This window comes from Sinocyclocheilus grahami, unplaced genomic scaffold (assembly GCF_001515645.1).
Source record: "Sinocyclocheilus grahami isolate Dianchi unplaced genomic scaffold, SAMN03320097.WGS_v1.1 scaffold498.1, whole genome shotgun sequence".
NCBI lineage: Eukaryota > Metazoa > Chordata > Actinopteri > Cypriniformes > Cyprinidae > Sinocyclocheilus > Sinocyclocheilus grahami.
The window spans coordinates 495,580-518,373 of record NW_015505677.1 but is presented as its reverse complement, the minus strand read 5'-3'; the positions used below and the strand labels follow the sequence as shown (position 1 = coordinate 518,373).

Sequence of the window (22,794 nt, the reverse complement as noted above, 5' to 3'; positions counted from 1 at the left end):
TTTATTCCTACGTTCACAAAGCTGAATTTTCAGCATCATTACTCCAGTCTTCAGTGTCACATGATCCTTCAGAAATCATTCTAATATGCTGATTTGTGCTTAATATTGCTTAATATTTTTGTGGAAATGTCTTTGCAATCATTTTTGATAAATTTAATTTATTCTTGCTGAATGAAAGTATCAATTTCTTTCAAAAATGTTACAAATTTTCTTACTAACCCCATTCTTTTGAAAGGTAGTGTAATTTATTTTTAATTTTTTTAATATATAACAAAAAATTATACTATTCATATAAATAAATTAAAATGTATTATATATATAAGCAAAATAAAAATAGATTATTAAATATAAAATGTATATATGGCCCAGAGTTGTCTTTTTTTCAGGGTAAACATACACAACAGTTCTAGAATGTGCATCGGCTCCAGCACTGTGTTGGTGGCAAAGGGTTTTAAGTGGTTCGGATGAAAATGAGTTCAAGAACAAACATAAGGGCACAGAAATGGCAGGTGCTTTTGAAAGAGACAGACAAAATGCACAGACACACCACATATATACGCACACGTACACAACAAACACACGTATGTAAGTAGTGAGGATGAAGATGTGATGAATATGCGGTGAGAGTATAGTAGACGGCTCTTTGATGATGACTTATGGAAAGGTTTCCCTCATGTTATTCTAACTGATCTCTAATCATGTTCTCCTCCTCCATATCGTTCTATTCAAACACTTTCATGCAACCATCTGTCAATCATTTTCTGCCCTTTTTCTCGTCCTCTCACTATGACAAACCTTGCATTGTGGCCAGGGGGTTGCTGCTGATGAGGGCCTGGGTCATTCCTGTGCTTACACCCATCATTGTGTTCCTGTTACGTGTGTGGTGTCATTTACACGTGCCCACAAACACACGCCATTCATACATGCAGAGAGAAGCAAGCATTTTGAGTGACATTTCAAGAGCAACCGTGTCCATCGTGGAGTTTGTGTTCATTTCACATGCTGGAAAGACTTACATTAGACAGATAAAGAAAAAAAACTCGAGAGCATGAAATTCAACACAACTGAGAATAGAGATTTCACTGCGAAAACAAGTATAAGACAAGACTACAGCAAAGCTGTAATTATTTCAGTTCAGAAGGCTTAATCATACTGAAAGCTGCTGACAGAATTACACTCTGTTGTAATCACAGGCTTCAAATTTATGACCAACATTTTGCATAATGCAGAACACTGGATGCCAGATTTATTCAAATATTCTTGAATATCAGAGGTATCATAAACAATAACAAATTAACTTTTACAATATTTTATGATTCAGATATAATTAATTTGATTGAAACAATCTAAAGAGATTTCTTTGGTTTATATCATTATTATTATACATTTTGTTGTTAAAAGTATTTGTAACAATTACACTTACATGATGTAACATTGGATTACAAAATGTTTTGCAAAATTTTCACATATTTAAAATAATAATAATAATAATAATATTATTATTGTTATGTTTTGTCATTTGCGTTATGTACAGCATTTGATACAGAATTTGTACAAATATTTTTTCAAATGTCAATGCTGAGTAAAACAACCTAAACAAATAATTGATAATAATAATTATAATAATAATTATTATATTTATTATTTATTTTTATTTTAATCGTCTTGGTCTAAAATCATTTACATTATGTACAGCACTGGATCCTGAATTTGTGCAAATTTGCAAAGTATAATACATATGAATAAATTAACATTCATATATATCATTCGCATATATATCATTCGATACATTACTTTCTTAGTTGATTAAAACAACCGAAACAAATAATTGATTAAATAACAATAATCATCTTCATCATTAATATTAATATTATTATTATTTATAACAACATATTTAGAACCAATTATAATAATGTACTATTTACTATTAATAACGAACATTTATTATTATTATTATTATTATTATTGTTGTTGTTATGTTGTTGTCGTTTACGTTATATACAGCATTTGATACAGAATTTGTACAAATATTTGTTTCAAATGTCAGTGCTGAGTAAAACAACCTAAACAAATAATTGATAATAATAATTATAATAATAATAATTATATTTATTATTTATTTTTATTTTAATCGTCTTGGTCTAAAATCATTTACATTATGTACAGCACTGGATCCTGAATTTGTGCAAATTTGCAAAGTATAATACACATGAATAAATTAACATTCATATATATCATTCATATATATCATTCGATACATTACTTTCTTAGTTGATTAAAACAACCGAAACAAATAATTGATTAAATAACAATAATCATCTTCATCATTAATATTATTATTATTTATAATAACATTATAATTATAATAATGTACTATTTACTATTAATAACGAATATTTATTATAATTGCTGTTGTTGTTTCAATTTCAAATAGTTTCACATTATTACTATAAAAGCAGTGTCAAAAGAGCATTATCCTGCCCTAAACAGATGAAACTGCTTCTTACCCTGTGTTCAGACCAGGGCTGCTGAGACTGGGCGGAGTGGGGCTGACTGTGCTGAGAGGAGGCGGAGTCACAGAGGAAGGGGCGGAGCTCATTGCTGCATGTCCACTGGGGTTGAGAGGGCAGGCCACAGAAGGTGTGGGACTGACGGCTAGATTCAAGAGGAAGGATTCAGTGTCAGCCCTCGCAACCACAAATGTGAACCATTCAAACTGCTCTTCTTACCTGTTGTGCTGAGACTGGTAATGGCCTGAGCCAGTCCCTGGCTGGACATCTATAGGAAAAAGGAATAAGACTCTAATTAACAAGCATACGTCTCCTCATGACGTTCTTTAATATTTTCCTTTACTTCCAAAGATCCAATTATCATTTTATGGTGGAACATTATTCAGACACATCATGCCCAGACATGTCTCCTCAGTACGGCATTTTGCGCCCATTCTCACCATGCACCATTCAAACAACATTTCAACACCAGCCGTCTGCCGAAATGGCTTTGGGCCAGATCAATGGCTAAAGCCGTGAGTGGGTGTACCATGTGCGGGCTGTAGCAGGGTGGTTTGTGCGTGGAAGCTGGAGGCTGGCTGGGCAGAGGAGGGGTGGCGCTGGAGGGGTGTATACGCTTCTCTTTCTGCCGTCGGTTGCAGAACCAGACTCGGATGACCTCTTTCTCCATGCTGAGCTGCTCGGCCATCAGCAGGATTTCTTCAGAGGTAGGCTTCTGGTTCTGCGGGGTGAGATGAGGTGCATGAGTACATGAGACGTGCCAAACACTTGCACCAAGGCCAAGTTTCAGCCCCAAACTATTTCATGTTGCTGCATGAAATACTCAATGCATGATCAAAGAAGCAGTTGAGCAACTGGTACTCAAAAGTGCATGTAAACACAGATTTGTTGAGTCCTTAAGAACGTTTAGGGACTGACCGTAATGCCTACAAATAGAGTTACTCAGAAATGGAAAGAAACAGTGCCTCGAGTGTATTGGCTGTTTGCCTCGACTTGATCTTAGACACTTTTCCTTGGAAAAAAGCATCAGTCTCACCAAAACAGGTGTGGTGCTTACCGGTGGTGTGATGCAGTGGTTTTGAAACTCATGTGCAGCCATACAACAAAACTGTATTTTGGGGATTAATGAATCTGTATGGTGTGGTATAAGACACGAAAATGATCCTGAAATGAGTGTAGTTTGGGACTTGTCTCCATTTTGGTTTTTAGATTCCCCAAGACTTAGTGCTACTTGGTGTTCCACTTACCGTATAAACCAATAAACACTTTATTTTTTATTTTATTTTATCCAAAGCAATTTACAAATTAACGTTGCAAGCAATTTATCATAAGATATCATAAAACGCATCATTATTCTAATATTATGATATATTATTATATTAAAATATTATTTTATTTATTTTCAATTTATTTATTTAATCCAATTTGACTTACAAAGAACATTTTATTTCATTCAAAGCAACTTACAAATGAACATTGCAAGCAATGTATCATAAGATATCATAAAATGCATCATCATTATATTAAATACTATTATATTTTTGAATATTATTTTATTTGATTCTTTTTTCGTATTTAATTTATCAAAATTGACTTACAAACTAAGAACATTGTAAGAAATTTATCATAGCATATCTTAAAACTTATTATGATTAGATTATATTACATATTATATTCTGTTTTATTTTATATGATATATTGTTATATTTTGGGATAATATTTTAGCATTTTATTTTATTATTATTTATTATTTTATCCAAATAGATCTACAAATGAACAACATTGCAAGCAATTTATCATAAGATATCATAAGAATGATCATTATTATTATATTATATATCATTGTATTTTATAATTATTATTTTTTTATTTATAATAATATTATGTTATTTTTTTATTTGTTATTTCTCCTCGGTTGGGAACCACTGTCAAATTACAACACTTTTCCAAAGACATTCTTCTTGAACAGTTAAAGGGTTAGTTCAGCCAAAAATGAAAATTAGGCTGTGTTTTACTCACCCTCGATGCATCCTAGGTGTATATGACTTTCTTCTTTCAGACGAATTCAGTCGGAGTTATATTAAAAATGGTCTTTGATCTTTCAAGCTGTTTAATGGCACTCAGCGGGTGTTGCATTGCTTCAGTCCAAAAGAACTTAATAAAAAATCGCCCATCCATAAAAAAAAAGTGTCTCACACGGCTGCGGGGGGGTGAACAAAGGCCTCCTGTAGCGAATTGATGCGTTTTTGTAAGAAAAATATCCATATACAAAATGTAATAATCACTTTAATGTAGCTTGCGCCAGCAGTTGTACACAGAAGCAGTTCCGGGAGCATGACGTATGAGGTCAGCGTTGCGCACGCTCAGGTGAGTCTCGTGAAAACCAACGTTTCTTAACAGAAGCAAAGGAAGCAAAGTTTCCTTACTTTAGCCAAGGACAAATATTTTTCTTATAAAAACGCATCGATTCGCTACAGGAGGACTTTGTTCAAGAAAGTCATATACACCTAGGATGCCTCCGGGGTGAGTAAAACGCAGCCTAATTTTCATTTTTGGGTGAACTAACCCTTTAAGTAAGCTGGTCTATGATAATAATGCGTAATAATACGCTCAAGCAATACTTTTACAATCACGCCAGATGTATAAGGGGTTTACAATTTTTATACTGTATATTGCAATAAATTAGTTTGCTGGTAGACTTCTGATTCTCCTTAGACAGAGAGAGGGAAAAAATGGCATCAGCATTTTCAAAAAGAGAACCAATATATTTTTTTATCTTGAGACGGCAAAAAAGAGGTCATTCCTGAAGCTGAGGTGTGCCTAAAATTTTACAACATTTGGTACGGCGTGTGTGTTCATGTGTGTGTGTCTAACCGAGATGAAGTTGCGCTCCAGGGCTATGCGGACGTTGGTCTCGATGCTGGTGCGTTTCTTTCGGCGTCGCCCAGGCAAGCCTTCAAAGCCCAGCAGAGGTGAGGACAGCGAACTGGGGCTTGGCAGCATGTTGTCTATCGCCATGGTTTCTGTAACATAAAAACGCACACATACATGAATCATAGGGAACGCTAATGTGAAACAGCGACAGGGAACTGACAGAAACACACACCTGCATCGTTCAGCCATTTCTCCAGCAAGGGTTTGAGCTTGCACATGTTCTTGAAGCTGAGGTTGAGAGCCTCGAAACGTGAGATGGTGGTCTGACTGAAGTCATTGCCGTACAGTTTACCCATGGCCATACCCACATCCCCCTGCATGAAGACATGGAGCAGAGTTACCATTCGCTTGTTTTATTAATTTATCCCTATGCAGACATGAATAGGTTAGTTTGAGGACAGCTCAATTTATGTTTCACAGACTTACTATGTGATTTCAATAGCAACTTATGTTTTTTCTCACACAACCTCAGAAAAAGTCCAGAGCAAATCCTCTGAGAAATCAAATCTCATCCAGACAGAAATGTGTGTGTTAGCCGTGTGTTATTTTCTCACAAAGCATCTCATTTATTTTGAGCTTCACTGAATAGCGTTGCTAAATCTAAATTTCTCACTGTGGCAACTGTTTGCATCTGCGTCACGGGTTTTGACCTTTTTGTTAACTTTCTTGGTAAAATAACAAAACGGCTGGTATCCAATGCGATTTAAAAATAAAATTAAGTCAATAAAGAAAGTCTGATCCAAAATAATACATTAAAATGGCATTAAATTAATTCAAATAAATAAATTATAAAAGCTTGCGAAAAAATGCTATTTAAATGAATGCCTCCGCTAATTATATACATATCCTTATATATGATAAATAAGTATTGTTTACTTCAAATAGAAATACAAAAAAAAGATAGGTGCATATGGTAAATATTTTTTTTTAACATTTAAATGTATTAAAGTAAATAAATTAAAACACAAAGATTTAAAAGCTGCTCAGAATGATCACCTCCCTTAATTATATATATGAAAACTAAGTATTGTTTATTTCATTAAAAATACAAGATGATAGTTTCAAATTTTAAATATTTAGTACAATTTCAAATGCATTAATCTTGTATTAAAATGTTATTTAATCAATAAAATGTAAAAAGTATTATTTCAATAAAAATACAAAAAAAGATCATAGTTGCATATTTGAATATTTTTGCATATATTTACCAAAAATGTAAATGCATTAAAGCTGAATTTACATGCCTAAATGCCTCCCTTAATTATAAATAAATGATTTGTGGAAGTGTTATTTTCAGCAGATTTAAAAAAATAAGTGTTTTGAAAGAAAGTTTATTTATATTTTTTGAAGTTAGATTTTTAAAAACATGGTTCGAACTGTGACAGAACATATCCAAGATCACACACACACACACCTGTGTGAAGCCCAGTTTAATTCTCCTTTGTTTGAAGGTTCTCGCGAATTGTTCGAGCTCCTCCAGATCGCTGGGCTCCTCACCGTGAGCGGTCACTGTGGGAACGGAGCTCATGGGCGGGACTGAGGAGGGGGCGGAGCTCACAGCGCTCTCCACGCTCTTCTCCCTCTGCAATGACCACAGCCTGTCGTCAAGATGATACTACAGCACAGATTGGGGAAACACACTACTTTCTCAAACACGGGTATAGTGAGAGACAGACAGCGCTTCCATTTCAAACATATCGCAAAAATCCTCTTCATTTCCCATAAGATTCATTTCTAGCCCTATGGTTTTGAACTGTTCAAAGCTTCAAGGGAACAAATCTAGACTTTAGATAGCATACTACATACTTTCAAAAATATGCAATATGTACATTAATGTTCCAAAAGTGTGGAGTCTGTGAGATTTTTAAATTATGAAATTATTATTAAATACCTTTATTCACCAGGATGCATTCCATTAATCAAAAGTGGCAGTACATTTTTTTTCCCCCAAAAAAATTATATTTCAAACAAATGCTGTTCTTTTGAACTTTCTGTTCATCAAAGAATACTGACAAAAAAATCAGTTTCCACAGAAATATTAAGCAGCAAAACAGTTTTCAATATTGATTATAAGAAGAAATTTTTCTTGAGCAGCAAATCAGCATATCAGAATGATTTCTGAAGGATCATGTGACACTGAAGACGGAAGTAATGATGCTAAAAATTCAGCTTTGCATCACCGAATTATATATATATTTTTTTAATTGCAATAATATTTCACAATATTACTGTTTTTACTGTATGTTTGATCAAACAAATGCAGCCTTGGTAACAATAAGAGACTTTCAAAAGCAAAAAACAACTTTTGAATGGTAATGCATGCACAATATGCAACAATTTCTCAGCATACTTATTTAAATTACATTTGCTGTATACAGCAGAGCACACTGTATTGTGCTCAACCTTCTATTTCTTGTACATCTATAAAACTCCTTTGTTGACTCATTATTTGATTGTACTGTTGAAAACTGCCATTAACACTGATAAAAAAATGAAAAATAACCATATTTATTACCGAGATGATAACTGGACACCACTTGCTAATTAAATAAGCAGTAATACGGTTGACAAACAATGTAGTTTGAACCCGTTTTGGTTGCATACCTGTGCTTGAAGGCCCAGTCTAGACGGGGAGGTCAGGAGACTCCCTGGGCTTTGCTGAGGTAGTGGAATTAAATTTGGTGTCGAAAGCAAACCTGAAAGAGCATGAATGGAAATTTCTCACTAAAGACATCAGTGCACACAAATGTTATTGGTGTGACAGAGACCCCATAGGCATGATGAAAACGTGTGAACAGGTGCGTCGCACCTTGCTGACCCTGCTGAGCCTGGGCTTGAGGAAGCAGGAACTGAGCAGGAGACTGTAGAGGATGACCTGGCATCAGGACCAGCTGCTGTAACTGCAGCAACTGCTGAATGTCCTTCAGAGAGAGACAGAGAGCCTTATGAGAGTGAGCAACAAAAGACAGGGGAATAAGAGAAAAAGATTCAGAAGCTTCAGAAACAACTGGCTCAGGTAAATCATCATTTGTATTTGACTTTAGTTGTAGATCCTTTTACTAAATATTTTAACTCTAGTCGCATTTCACATTCTGGTAATGACTGACTAACAAAATGTTTCCTTGCACTTCAACAGACGTCTCAGGAACAAAAGATGCATATTTAAAATATTTAATAAAAATTTGAATGCATTCAAATTGTATTCTAATTTGCATCATATAAATGCATTAAAAGTGAAAAAGATTTACTCAAAATTATATTCAAATTGTATTATATTTCAATAACAATATAATAATTGTATTATATAAAAACGATATTAAAATGATCATATATATATATATATAATTAAATAAAAAATGTATAATATAAATTAAAAACATTCAAAATTATGCTCAAGTTGTATTAAATAAATGTAAATAACAAAATAACATAACAATAATTTAATTGAAATTAAAACTACAATAACATTTACCTTTTTCAAATTTTTTATATATTTATTGAATATTTAAATGCAGTGTTGCAAGGCTTCCATCTTCTAATTTTCTCTTCATAACTGGCTGCATGCCACAGATGCTGCTGATGGAGTATATTTAACCGTGAATGTTCCTTCAATTGAAATACAGGAAATGTATTTTAGGAAAATGCACTTTCCTGAAAACCTAAAACCGCAGTGCTGAAGGCAGGGGTGTAGATTGCACGGGGGACGTGTCCCCCCCACTTTTAATATCATGTAAATTCGTCCCCCGCACTTTTTCGGGCAAGTGTGTTCGCATAGGAGTTTTCAAGAGCCGGTGTGAATAAATATAGATTTAAATTCAAAGAGACAGGATAGCCTGTGCATGATCTGATGTTTTATTCGGACCCAGAATAAGGCGAGATGAACATCGTGGAGCGCTAAACATGCCGTGCAGTGTATGTTTCATTCATACTCGAAGCCGGAGGGCGCTCTCGCGGACTCGCGCAGAAAGTCGTACGAGGAAATTCCTAATATGGACAAAAGCGTCCAGCTGTCGCTGTACGAAAACAGTTGTTTTCACAGAAAAGCAGAAACGTTTGGAAACATGAAGACATTAAACATACGACTGCGACAATATATGGTTTATTTGTGTTTGTCAAGTCATCTCCAGGTAATAAATAAAGTATATGAACAATGCAGTGCTAATTGACATCGCACTTATTACAGTATAGAAACTATTCTGCCTTATTATGTGATAAAAAATGTTTTTTGTAGTATATAAACAAATCATTATTATTGGTTATTGTCCAGAAGTTATCTGATTTCTATGCCAATTAAAAGCTAGAAATTAGAGAAAATTTAAAGTTGCCTATACACTACCAGTCAAAAGTTTTTGAACAGTAATATTTTTAATGTTTTTTAAAGTCTCTTCTGTTCACCAAGCCTTCATTTATTTGATCCAAAGTACAGCAAAACAGTAACATTTTGAAATATTTTTACTAGGCTATTTAAAATAACTGTTTTCTATTTGAATATATTTTAAAATATAATTTATTGTGATTTCAATGCTAAATTTGTAGCATCATTACTCCAGTCACGCGATCCTTCAGAAATCATTCTGATATTCTGATTTGCTGCTCAAAAAACATTTATTATTATGATGTTGAAAACAGCTGAGTAGAATTTTTCCAGGTATCTTTGATAAATGGAAAGTTCAGAAGAACAGCATTTATCTGAAATATATTTTGTAACATTATAAATGTCTTTATCATCACTTTTGATCAATTTAAAGCATCCTTGCTAAATAAAAGTGTTAATTTCTATCATTTATTTTCCAAAAAAAATAAAAATAATACTGACTATAAGCTTTTGAATGGTACAGTGTATAATGTTACAAAAGCTTTTTATTTCACATAAATGCTGATCTTTGGATCCTTCTATTCATCAAAGAATCCTGAAAAATGTACTCAACTATTTTAAATATTGATGATAATAATAATTAAAAAAGGTTTCTTGAGCAGCAAATCAGCATATTAGAATGACTTCTGAAGGATGTGACACTGAAGACTGGAGTAATGATGCTGAAAACAGCTTTGATCACAGCAATTATATATATATATATAATTTCTGTCCCCCTCACTTCTGAAATGATGGCAACGCCCCTGGCTGAAGGTACCTGGGCAGTGAGCTGGATAGGCTGGGACAGAAGTGGAGGCGGAGCTTGCTCAGGTTTGGCTTGAGACCGGGCTTGTGCTGCTGCCTGATTGGCCTGCTGCTGTTGCGTCTGCTGCTGCTGATTGGCCGCCGCGGCTGCGTGGGCGGCATGCGCAGCGTTCGACTGCTGCACGGCTGCGGCCAACAGCTGCGCTTGAGCCTGCTGCAACAACAGCTGCTGCTGTGCAGGGAGGAGAGCGGCCAGCTGAGAGAGGAAGGAGAGGAGCGAGGGATGAAGAGAAAAGGTGGAGAAAAGAACAGCATCAGCAAGCAGAAAAGGCGGCGTCTGTAGCACCTTCTCTTAAGCAAGCAGGGCCTAAGATCCACAGCCAGGTTGAGTTACAAAAAGCCATGTAGTTGCATTTAGTTAATACAAGCATAGAGCAAAAGAGAGAGAGAGCGCGAAAGAGAGCAAGCGAGAGATCCGTGTATCTGTTTACATTTATGCATTTGGTAAATGCGCTTATATTTAACATTGCATTCAAGATACACATTTGATAAATTCTTCCTTCAGGGAATCAAACTCATGACCTTGGTGTTGCTAGCTATGCTCCACTGTTTGTATCCATATAAACACCATATTTGTTTTCAATGAGATTTATTATTACATAATATAGCAAATAAAAAATGTTTATTTCCAGAGCAAACAACTCGTTTTGCCCTAAATTGTACTATTGGTTAAATAAAAGTGCCACAAAGCCAGTGTTTATGCTTTACGTTGGAAGTAAACTACACTGAAATAATTACAAAGAATTGGCAAGCAACACTTAATTAAACAATTTGAAGTAGAGAGACTGAAATAGTTTTTTTTTCTATAATAGTACTTTTATTAACTTTAAAAAATCTTTTTTTACAGTGTATGAATGGCTTGTTTACAGTTGTCTATGCATATTGCAATCTTGGTGTTGCTAGCTATGCTCCACTGTTTGTATCCATATAAACACCATATTTGTTTTCAATGAGATTTATTATTACATAATATAGCAAATAAAAAATGTTTATTTCCAGAGCAAACAACTCGTTTTGCCCTAAATTGTACTATTGGTTAAATAAAAGTGCCACAAAGCCAGTGTTTATGCTTTACGTTGGAAGTAAACTACACTGAAATAATTACAAAGAATTGGCAAGCAACACTTAATTAAACAATTTGAAGTAGAGACTGAAATAGTTTTTTTTTCTATAATAGTACTTTTATTAACTTTAAAAAATCTTTTTTTACAGTGTATGAATGGCTTGTTTACAGTTGTCTATGCATATTGCAACGGAAAAAAGGAAAGTATTTTAATTTAAAAAATGGTCATGTATAACATGTGTCATTTGCATAATAAAAATATATAATTAAAATGTTTAATTTTGTAAAAATGTCACATTAACAATCACACTTTAATCTGATCATTTTTAAAACTCATTAAATGTATCATTTATTATATTTATTTAAAAAATAAACACTTAACATCTCATTGGTGCTTAATTAATAAAAAAGCACTTAATTTAGGCCATTTGGCAAACCTAAACACAGGTTTTGTTCCCCCTCAAAAATTTAAAATAGTTTGTTTTTAAAATCTTTACTAGAGTAGCTGGTGATCTCGTTTGTGTGTGTGTGTGTGTGTGTGTGTGTGCGCGCACATACCCCTGCGAGCTGACTGCCGGCTAGCATGAGTTGTGTGTGTGGTAGAGCCGGCTGAGCTGGAGGAGGTGGAGGAGCATGAACACTGGTCATCTCAGCGGCCTCCTCGGCTTTAACCTATCAAACACATTCACATACATCAATCTGTGTATATATGTTAGTCAAAGACAAAAAGGAGTTTTCAAGCATCAAAGCAATAAAAGTTTAATACAGCTTTAATTTTTTCCCACTACATTATGTGTCCTATTTAACTGTACTTTTTTCTAAAGCAAAAATTAATGACTATCATACATTTTACCATGATTTCACTAAAACGTCATTCAGTGTAACAACAGTTCATATACCAAAAATCTTGTCAGGCACATTTATAACAAGAATCATTAGATGAGATTAAAGAACTCTATTTGTGAATCACAGTGCAGCTCCCAAAACTAATTCATTGTCAGTGTAAATCTTTACCAGTTTTTTTTACACTATCCTTCAAACCACTAGGTTATACCCATTTGTCAGCAAGTTCGTAATCATTTAAAATATAATACAATTTTGTATGATCACTTCTTCCTTTATATGTTTTAATAAGTGGTCAGAATAAGTATGACGATGAACCATTATTTCACCCATTTTATTTTCACAAGTGTTATTTGAAACATTCAAGGAGACAATTTACTTGCATTTAATATGCTATGTACATAAAATCACTTTTGTAAATTTAATTTGATGAAGTCACCAAAATGGGACGTCTTATCTTTGAGCTATGTGTAATAAACACTCACATAAACACTAATAATTTAATACACTAATGTTCTTCACACACACACATAAACAGCAACAATATAAAACACAAAAATGCATTATGCAATATTAAACAAATATAAATTAATTAATTTACTTTAAATATGAAGACTAAAATAGCATTATTAATTTTTATTCCCTTAATCTGTATCAAATGAACAATGAATCATTTGTTACTGGTACAGCTAGTTTGCAACTTCTATGCAAATTGCCATTACTAAATGTCAACGACCCATTACGCCAACTACAACTTCATGTCTTTTCTTGACAAAGACAAAAACCACACACAAAGTCCTTTTCCATATTTAAACACGCACACTTCCAGTTATTCATTTGATTACTCACCGATTCAAGAGAAGAGCAGCAGTTCAACTTGTATAGTTATGTAAATATCAATCCAGAATCTACTCTACTAACTACATCTGTCCTGCTCCGGTCGATCCGTCTCTTTTTACTTCACTTTATTAACTCCCTCCCTCCCTCCCTCTCTCTCTCTCCCTCTCTCTCTCTCTCCCCCATGTATCTTGTCTGGCATCTTGTTAGGAATGCAGCTCAAAATGACTCATTTGCATATTACAATGTTAATGGAGAATTGCCTGAGGGCTTCCAAGTGAGCAAAAACAGACGTAACTAAATGCGCATTAACACACACACACACACACACACACACACCTTTGTGTTGCTGGGTGCAGGTGACAGGCAGAAAGGACTTGTTTTCATTAGCTGGGTCTGAATGAGACAGGAAAAATTTAACAGATCACAATTTTAAGCTTAAAAAGTAACTGTATGTTGAATTAAAGGTCTGGTTCTCAGTCAAATACACTCTTAAAAATAAACGTTACAAAAGGTTTTCGCAACAACGCCATAGAAGAACCATTATAGGTTCTTAAAGAACCTTTCAGTGAACAGTTCTTAAAAAAACATTTCAATAACCTAAAGAACCATTTCCACTATAAAGAACCTTTTGTGGAATGTAAAGATTCCAAGGATGTTAAAGATTCTACATGGAACCATCCACACTAAAAATAAAGGTTCCAAAAGCATGTTTTTTTTTGCAGTGAAGCCATAGAAGAACCATTTTTAGTTTCTCAAAGAATATTTCAGTGATCAGTTCTTATCATATTAATGATCTAAACAACCTTTTCCAACTTGAAAGAACCTTTTGTGCAATGAAGAGGTTCCATGGATTTTTAAGGTTCTTCGTGGAACCACAGAGGCAAATAAAACCGGTATTTTTAAGAGTGTAACAGTATTAATACACCCTGCTCAACATTCATTCAGTGGAGACTTGCAAACAACTGTGAACTTTTTAATCATCACACTTTTCACTGCATCTGTCCAAACTTCAAACGTCTCAAGTGGGAAAATGAACATGTTAGCCACGGGACTGTCCCTGCATTCACCTGGGATGACATTTGCAAATGACGAATGCTGCATGTAATTAAAAGAAAGGTTTGATCTAGTGGTTAATATAATATAAATGGTCTTCAGCATCTTTTGCCAGATATGCTAAATATCTCTATTTTGTTTTTCCTCATAATCAAATCTTTGACAACCCTGATGTAGATGGTCAAGGTTTTGGAGAACCTCTCATGAACATCTTTTTTTTATTTTTTATTAAAACACATTCACTGACATCAAACAACTAATAAAACATATGCACTAAAATATGTTCACACACCTGATCGCTGGCCTCTGGACTGTTCCTCTCAGAGTCTGTAGAAACACATGCACACACACACACACACACACACACACACACACACGAAGGACACATCAGGTCAGAATAGTGCCTCAGGCTCCAGCCCTCACATCAACAAAAGCATGGTCTGGTTTGCCAGAGGCACTGCATTATTGGAATACCATGAAGAGTTTAACCTGGGTTACTTTATGCTGCTGTGTGTGTGTGTGTGTGTGTGTGTGTGTGTCAGATTGAGGCCATGGCTGACTAAAGTGTTCTGTGTGTGATTCAGACCAAGTGGAAAATGTGAGAATCATGCCAAAACAAAATCTCATCACGCTTACACACACACACACACACACACACTCACAAACACATCTAGGAATATTCATGAATCATAGTAGTATACATGATAAAACATGCTTACACACGCAATGTTTCTCTCCAACAGTAGCATCAAACCTACACACAAACCTCTCCATCTTCATGATTTCACGTAGTAATATCAATAATTATAGTGATTTTATAGATAATACACATGATATACATTTCTACTACATCTTAAAGCATTCAGGCTAACACAGACCTTCAATAATCAATCGTAATATTGATTTTTACCTGTACTGTCCACTGGAAGCTCAATCCCCATCTTGTCATCCTCGACGGCTTTAGACATCCTGATATCTACTGAAACAGAGAGAGAGAGAAACTGACTGAAAACACTTCTTGCTTTAGCTTTTTTTTGTCAATCGTCCTTATATCATCAACCACATAAAAGGGTATTGACAAAATAACCTGTTTTCATCATGAAGAGTCATGGTTTAAAACATTTAAATGTACATTGTAGGTGCTGAAACTGATCAGCTTTTCTTTTCATCCCACTACTGACATTTTATGACACATTTTCAGTAAAAGAACTTATAAGATTGATCGTTTTTGGTACTTTAATTAGGTTTGTGGATGATTTTGTATGTGTTTTTATTTGAGCTCAATTTCAAAATAATAAACAAATCTGACTATTTGTAACCATTACTTTACTAAAGTAACACTTTCAGAAAAAAACATGAATTGATGCACTTTGATTTGAGGATCCTACGATGTTAGAAGAGTTCCGATTGAACCAATCTGAGCTTTTTAGCAGTTCACTTAAGTAGTCTGCCGTTTTAACTGAAAGTACAAATAGTCACCTCATCTTTAAAATAAAAAAAAATCTTTAAAATAATTTAATATTAAGCATAGCTTGTCAAATATATTACTTTAGATTCCAAAACCCCTGACAGAATTTTTTATTTAACTTTATTTAAACAACATAGCATTATTTTATTATAACATTCTAAAAGAACATTATTTAAATATATTAATATAATAAACATAAAATATACTTAAAATCATAATATTAATAACAACTAAGATTGTTAGTTGTCCTAATTAATAACAAATAACAACATCCAAAATGTGAATAATACTTCAACCGAAACCTCTAATTAATGAAACAAACACCTTTGCGTCAAAAGTCAATTTCCATCAGCAACACTATTCAGTGAGCAGCTCAACTGCTCTATCTGTCTTTCCTTTGTCCTTTCCTTTTCTATTTCATTCTGTTTTGGTCCTGTTTGACACTCTCTTCATCCTAATACAGCACCTGCGCCTCCCAGAGAGCAGCGGGGATGGAGGGGCATGTCCCATCCTGCACGCCATCATTCATACACATCCACACTCACGTACACACACACACACACACACCAGCAATAGCTGTTAATGCAGACAGGAGAGGATCTCATCCCGCGAGAGCACGTGTTGCACTTCGCCGGAGGATAACAGCTTTTCTCTTTCTTACTCACGGTGAAATTGATGACCGCCTCAGACCATCTACACGGCCATTTCCAAGAACAAATTGATTTCCCTGTCCAGTTTACTCAATGCTAAATGAGTTCATATTACATGGCTGGAACGTGTACGCTGCACATCAAATTTACTATAAAGAGTATTTGTATGGAAGTAATCATGTCAATTACTAAAAAGGAAGGAAAGAGAAATTCAAATAAACTTTTAGAAAACATGTATCAGCAGCAAGATGATTAGAAACATATGATTAGAAAAGTTAACAGGCATTCATGTAAACAAATGAACAGTTATTGCACAAACATTGATCAATGTAACTTAAAAATGTAGAATTAAATGCACTGAAAACTATTTGGTGGGGAACCAAATTTTTCTCAGAAATCGCTAGTAAATTTGACAGATAATTATAAAGAAAGGCAAAGTAACATTGAATTAAATATGACATTTTGAAGTAAAAAAGTGATCTCCAGTGATTTTTGTTTTATTTATAGCTTTGAAAAATATTTTTTTTTACTGTGTGGTTTTGCTGAACTGCATATACAAAACTGAAATTAATTGTCTAAATAAATAAATAAATAATTCAGCAACTTACTGTAAGTCTTAAGTAACTACTAAAAACTATTTTTTGAAGTTGCAACGATTATTGGAGGATGTTTTACAAGAAAATACTTAAATACAAAAAAAAAAATGTCAGCATATTAAACATTTCAATTAGATGTTTAGACATTTAGACAACAAATCTCAGTACTTAAAGCATTTCATTTCAAAACAACGTGTGATTGGACAAAGCCATTCTCAAGCCTTTCAACTAGACTTACCCTACAAACAAACACTGACCGCTTCAAAATAATCACCTGATATTCAAGTAATATTAGAATAAGTTCCATTTCAGTGAAGAGTGCCATGTTATTGAAGGTCGGTGTGTTTGTGACTCACCGGAATGGTTTTTGCTCAGCTCTCTCTGTCCTCCGAACACTCGATGAGAACAGCTCCTTCACTCTATATGCCACTATGCCGACCGTGGGCGCTTTTTTTTTTTTTTTTTGGTGGTTCACAAATTTCACTTGCTTTAGTCATAGAAGGCAAAGTCAAATTAAAGTCACTTTCCAACTGAGGCAAACGAAAACCTCCATCCTCCGCCGCCCACCTCATTCGAGTGCGTTACTAAATTAGGATGAATTACTCACTGATATTGATAGTCAAATGAGTGGAAATGAAAGAAAAGATTGATCATCTGCTTCCAGACAATCACACCGGTGAGTTGAACTCGAGATTGCGATTGTAAGCACAGTGTAAATCACAGTCAATGTACCACGAGTTGTTTTGTCATGATGCAAAGCCACGAAAGGCTAGAGCTGAATATGACGCGCCGGTTGCATAAAAATGTCTGGCACTTCCTTCATCTGAGACTCGAGAGCCTTCTGACTCGAGAAACCTTCATAGCAAAAGTGCGGTTGATAATGATCAGTGAGGCTGTGATAAAACAAACAGTAAAAACAAATACAGAGACACGCTTAGTTTAGATGTAGAATAAGGAAAACGCAAAACTGCACTCTAATGCAGTGCATATGCAAACATAGGCCCAAGTGTACTGTATAAACATAATGGAATTTTCCATATTGGTTTTTCATGGGTCGTTTTTACCATAATTTCAATTACACAATGCAGTGTGTTTCAGGATTAAAGAAAATGTCCTTAAAATTAACGTGTAATGTCCTGACAGAAAATTACTAGTACCTTTTGCTATTTTTCTGTTGATTTTTAAACGTCATAACCTTAAAACACTGGTAAGTTGCATTACAGTATATTTGATGATCATAAAATGTATCTTCACATTTTAAGTCCATATCAGCCAGCTTATTGTATTATAATCTTATTATGCAATATATTACTATACTGAATATATCATCATATCAATGTTAATTAATATTTAAAATACATATTTAAAAAATATTACTAAACATGTTTGATGGTTAAAATATTTTTTTTACATTTAATTTTATGTGACACATAAAGAGAACTATTTTCCTTTCAAATGTTTAACAATAAAAAAAGTCAGTTTGCATAATATTTGTTTTTAGCTGTATAGAATGAAAGGCATTTTACATTATAGCTATATGCTGGTTGAAAACCTGTGGTATATTTTAGTAATGACTGAACTTTTTATTCGAAGGACACGGCAAACATGACTAATTAACCATAAACCTCACAAAGCCCAAGTGGAAATATCATTCTGATGACACTGTTATGAAATACAAAATTGTGTGAAAAACGTGAAGGTTGATTCACATGCATTCGACTCGGTGTATTACTCTGTCAGTATTACCCACAACCCTCTGTGCTCTATGAGTCAGTGTAGTGTCACCCCCATTTCCTGTTTAACTGTGTGGCCTTCCACTCACTCTCAACACACACACACACACACACACACACACACACACTGAACGACAGAGTGAGAGATATTCTTGGAAAAATTCAATCAATCAGCATAAGTCACATCTTCTTAAAGACGACCAAGGGAAACAAATGTACAAATCATGATCTTAAAATGAAAATTCTTATCATATTTAAATAAGTGTATTTTTAAAATGCACCTATTAATTCATTGATAATACTGTATATATGTATATGTGTGTGTGATTGTAATGATAATTTGATTATGAATATGAAACTACCTTATTTAATTCAATTAAATTTGATTCCATTTAGATTTCGATTATAGCTTTAGGCAAGTTATTTGAAGCTCTAATTCAATTTTTTATTTTAATAATTTAAGCAGCATGTGACTTGCATGCGATTTTATTTTGGAAGGGTTGTTACCGTAAAAGAATTCATCTTTTTTTTTTTAGTTAATAATTATAAAAATTATAATAAGTATTATTAACGATAACAAGATGTATTTTGTCTATATGGTTATGTAGGTGTATTGTTGTGGGAAAACAATATTCGGATAAAAAAATAAAAATTTCAGCCTATAAGGTTGTGATTCAAATCAAGTTAAAAGCCTCGAAAGCATGTTAATGATTTTCTTTACGTGGAGTAAAGCGCTAGAGCAAATTCAGCACAACTGTCCTGAATACACGGAAGTCAATCCTTGTGTGAACATCTTAAAAAACAAAGTACAGTAAAAACAGTAGAGACGCACGCTCACATTTCCTAGAAACACATTCAAATCTAAAAGCTCATCTTTTCTAACAATATCTGGGTTCTCCATCTTTAGCTGCTTATTTTAACTGACCTATTTGTGCTATTGGGCTGTGGTTTATTTACTTGTAATCTCATATGACTGAAACACCTGGAGCTTTTTTGGTTATAGAGTGACCTTAAGTATAGAAAAGCTGCGATATAAAAACACATACTCCACTGATTTTTTTAAAAATACTTATTGCCTCATCTCTCTAATATTCTCATATATTAAAAAAGTAATGGGCGCCTGTATACATTGTTTGCTTACATTATGCCTCTACATACACCAACATACATTACACCTCATATACATACAAACACACACATACTTGTATTTGTGGTTTACGGGGACTCTCCATAGGCGTAATGGTTTTTATACTGTACAAACTGTATTTTCTATTGCCCTACACCAACCCTACCCCTAAACCTACACCTGCTGGCAATTTTTGAATTTCATAAAACACCGTTTTGTATGTTTTTTAAGCCTTTTTTTTTATGGGGACACATGAAGTGTCCTCATAAACCATGTTTACGTTGTAGTACCCATGTCATTATACACATTTGTGTCCTCATAAACCATATATACCTGTACACACACACACACTGATATTCAAGTCTCTTGCATTCCTCCAGAGTTGCTCCTGACATTTCATTACTTGTGGCCTCAGTCCAGTTAGTTTTGATGTCCTCTCATTAGCAGAGTCTGTTAGCGAAGGCGAAGCTAATTAACCTTGCGGCCCCCTCTCGAGAGATCATTAGAGGGAAGGAAAAGCGAGAGAGAGAGAAAGACACTGACTTACCTGGAATTCAGACTTTTCGCCATAGCCGCCATTTTATAAATAAACCACAGCCTTCTGTCTGCCTCTGTCTGAGTCTCTCAGGTTTATCAGTGTGCAAGACTTCAGTCCAGCTCACAGCGCCCTAACGAGCTGACCAATCACTGCTCTCCATGACCAATTAATGCAAATTACAGAGTGAATATTCATGCTATTATTTGAATATCAGAATCCATACCTAACCCACACTCAAACTTCTAGTTTGAAAGGTGTTCGGCCGTCCTTGTTCAGCTACATTTAATTGTCACATGAAAGAATGAATGAGATATGGGCTCATACAGTCACTCTCTCCTCACTTCCCTCCCACATTTTCTCTCCACCCCCAAACACCGCCGTACTTCACCCCTACACTTCCTCTGACATCTTTGAACAGGGGTACAAGTGAACGCTCACACAAAAAAGGAAAAAGTTATTCTCTAGACACATATATCAGGTAAAATAGGTGGTTATGCTATGTTGTTTTGTTGTGGGCACTTGTCAAGGCTGGTTTGAAGTGGTGTAGCTCAATGTTGAGAAAGAAGGAGGCAGAAGGAGAGAAAGAGAAAGAGCGAGACAGCTCAAGTCAGCAAAAGAAAGTGCTGGGGTGGCTGGAAAGTGCTCATCACAAGAACGAAAAACAAGTATATCTCATTTGCGCTCTTCACACGCCTCTATTTTCCATTGCTTGTTCTCAATGCGCTAAAATTACCACTTCTGCCCAGCGAAAATGAAACTGAAGTAGCGCAAGTGAACCGCAGGAGGGCAGCAGTGCCTTTAATAATCACGCATGAAACCTTTACAGATCGAACGAGCGATTTCTGGTGATTTTCGTGTTTGTTTTACATATTTAAAATCTGCGGTTTTGATTAATAAAGCTGCCTTTTAAACGTAAATTGGATTTAGCTTAAAAGGGAGACCAATTGCAAACCTGCACGAGAGTCTTTGACGGATAGAACGGACGTTTCCCTGATATTTCCAACTTTCAACTTCTCCTCATCCTGGTAATTTTACTCTTTACTTGTGCTTGATTTCAAGGTATATATGTTCTACTTATAAATTATGTGAATTATAAGAAAGTCAGACTAAATCACTCGTCGCACGAGCGAATTAACTATATAATAAGTCGTTTCTGCTTCCAACTTCTTCCCCTCATTTTATTTTTACGTTTCTTTTTCTACGTCTAGTTGAGTTTTATATTTGGAAAGCTGATTTTGTTGCAAATAAATTGTGTTGATGTCGAGTTCTGGGACTTAAAACAGATCAGGATTTATACAATTATGTAATTAAGAGTTTTAACCATGACGCCATTTAACAACGTTAGCAGACATTATTCGGGAGGACGAAATATCCATAAATATCCATTTAATAAGCTGTGTGTTTCAGTCCGTTTTATAAGCCTATATCACATGTAATTTTCAAAACACTTTTTTTTTTCTCCAGAGGGGTTTTTTTCCATCGGGAAATATTAGAATATAATAATAAGCCTATTTTCAATGTAGAATCAGGTATAATTAAACATACTGCATGTCTACTCTTCACAACCTTGTTTTCAGTCGCAAAATTAGCTGAATTTTCCATGGCTAAACATTGTAAGTAGTATATGCCATAATTTCTAGCCTGATATTATTGCCAAGGTTTCTGATCCAAAATATAGCTTGTAAATAAAACAAATACTACCAATAACACTACAGATTTTAGCCGTAAAGTGAGATGATGTTTGAAACCTTGCGTTTTGTGTGCCACACTAATGATTTAACCGTGCATTATCCGAGCTATTCAACCATCAATCACCTACTTGCATTGGTTTTGAAAATACATACACACTTTCAAACGTTTTCACAAAAACCGCACATGGACCCCTCACACACATTGATTCACCCACAGGACAGCTGATGCGTCCTCTGGTTTAAGCCTTTTACCCCAGCGCTAATAATGGATCGGTCTTCTGAATATGTGTGTGTGTGTGATGCTCAGGGTCACGGTCAGGGGTTTAGCAAGTTTTTGGGCCTCCTTTTATGTGCCCCCCAAGCTCCTCAGTAAGGCCTGTCAGGGCCGTGACAGACGGCGCGTGGGTGTGTGTGTGCTTGCGAGGGACTGATGCTGGGTGGCGTGTGTTAGGGTCAAGGGTCAGTCCGCTGCGCACCCTCCCTCATCCCCCCTCCCCCTGGTCTTGCCCCCCCTTGACCTTTGGGGAGGCCAGTGAGGGGGTACGTCTGCCTCGGAGGAACAGGAGGCGG

The 22,794-nt window shown here is 34.9% G+C and overlaps 1 protein-coding gene across 1 annotated transcript in view; it reads right to left on the bottom strand.

Annotated features, from left to right (window-relative positions):
• The window catches only part of LOC107554351 (POU domain, class 2, transcription factor 2-like), a 68,997-nt gene that overhangs the window by 1,930 nt on the left and 44,273 nt on the right, over positions 1-22,794 (bottom strand). Inside the window, exons 2-15 of the mRNA XM_016236838.1 lie at positions 15,333-15,401; positions 14,715-14,749; positions 13,706-13,762; positions 12,245-12,358; positions 10,577-10,819; positions 8,254-8,365; positions 8,049-8,140; positions 6,859-7,059; positions 5,617-5,758; positions 5,385-5,533; positions 3,040-3,231; positions 2,730-2,778; positions 2,508-2,655; positions 796-869 (exon numbers count right to left, since the gene is read on the bottom strand). Of these exons, the coding sequence (XP_016092324.1) occupies positions 796-869; positions 2,508-2,655; positions 2,730-2,778; positions 3,040-3,231; positions 5,385-5,533; positions 5,617-5,758; positions 6,859-7,059; positions 8,049-8,140; positions 8,254-8,365; positions 10,577-10,819; positions 12,245-12,358; positions 13,706-13,762; positions 14,715-14,749; positions 15,333-15,401 (1,677 nt within the window). The remainder of the gene's footprint in view (positions 1-795; positions 870-2,507; positions 2,656-2,729; positions 2,779-3,039; positions 3,232-5,384; positions 5,534-5,616; positions 5,759-6,858; positions 7,060-8,048; positions 8,141-8,253; positions 8,366-10,576; positions 10,820-12,244; positions 12,359-13,705; positions 13,763-14,714; positions 14,750-15,332; positions 15,402-22,794) is intronic.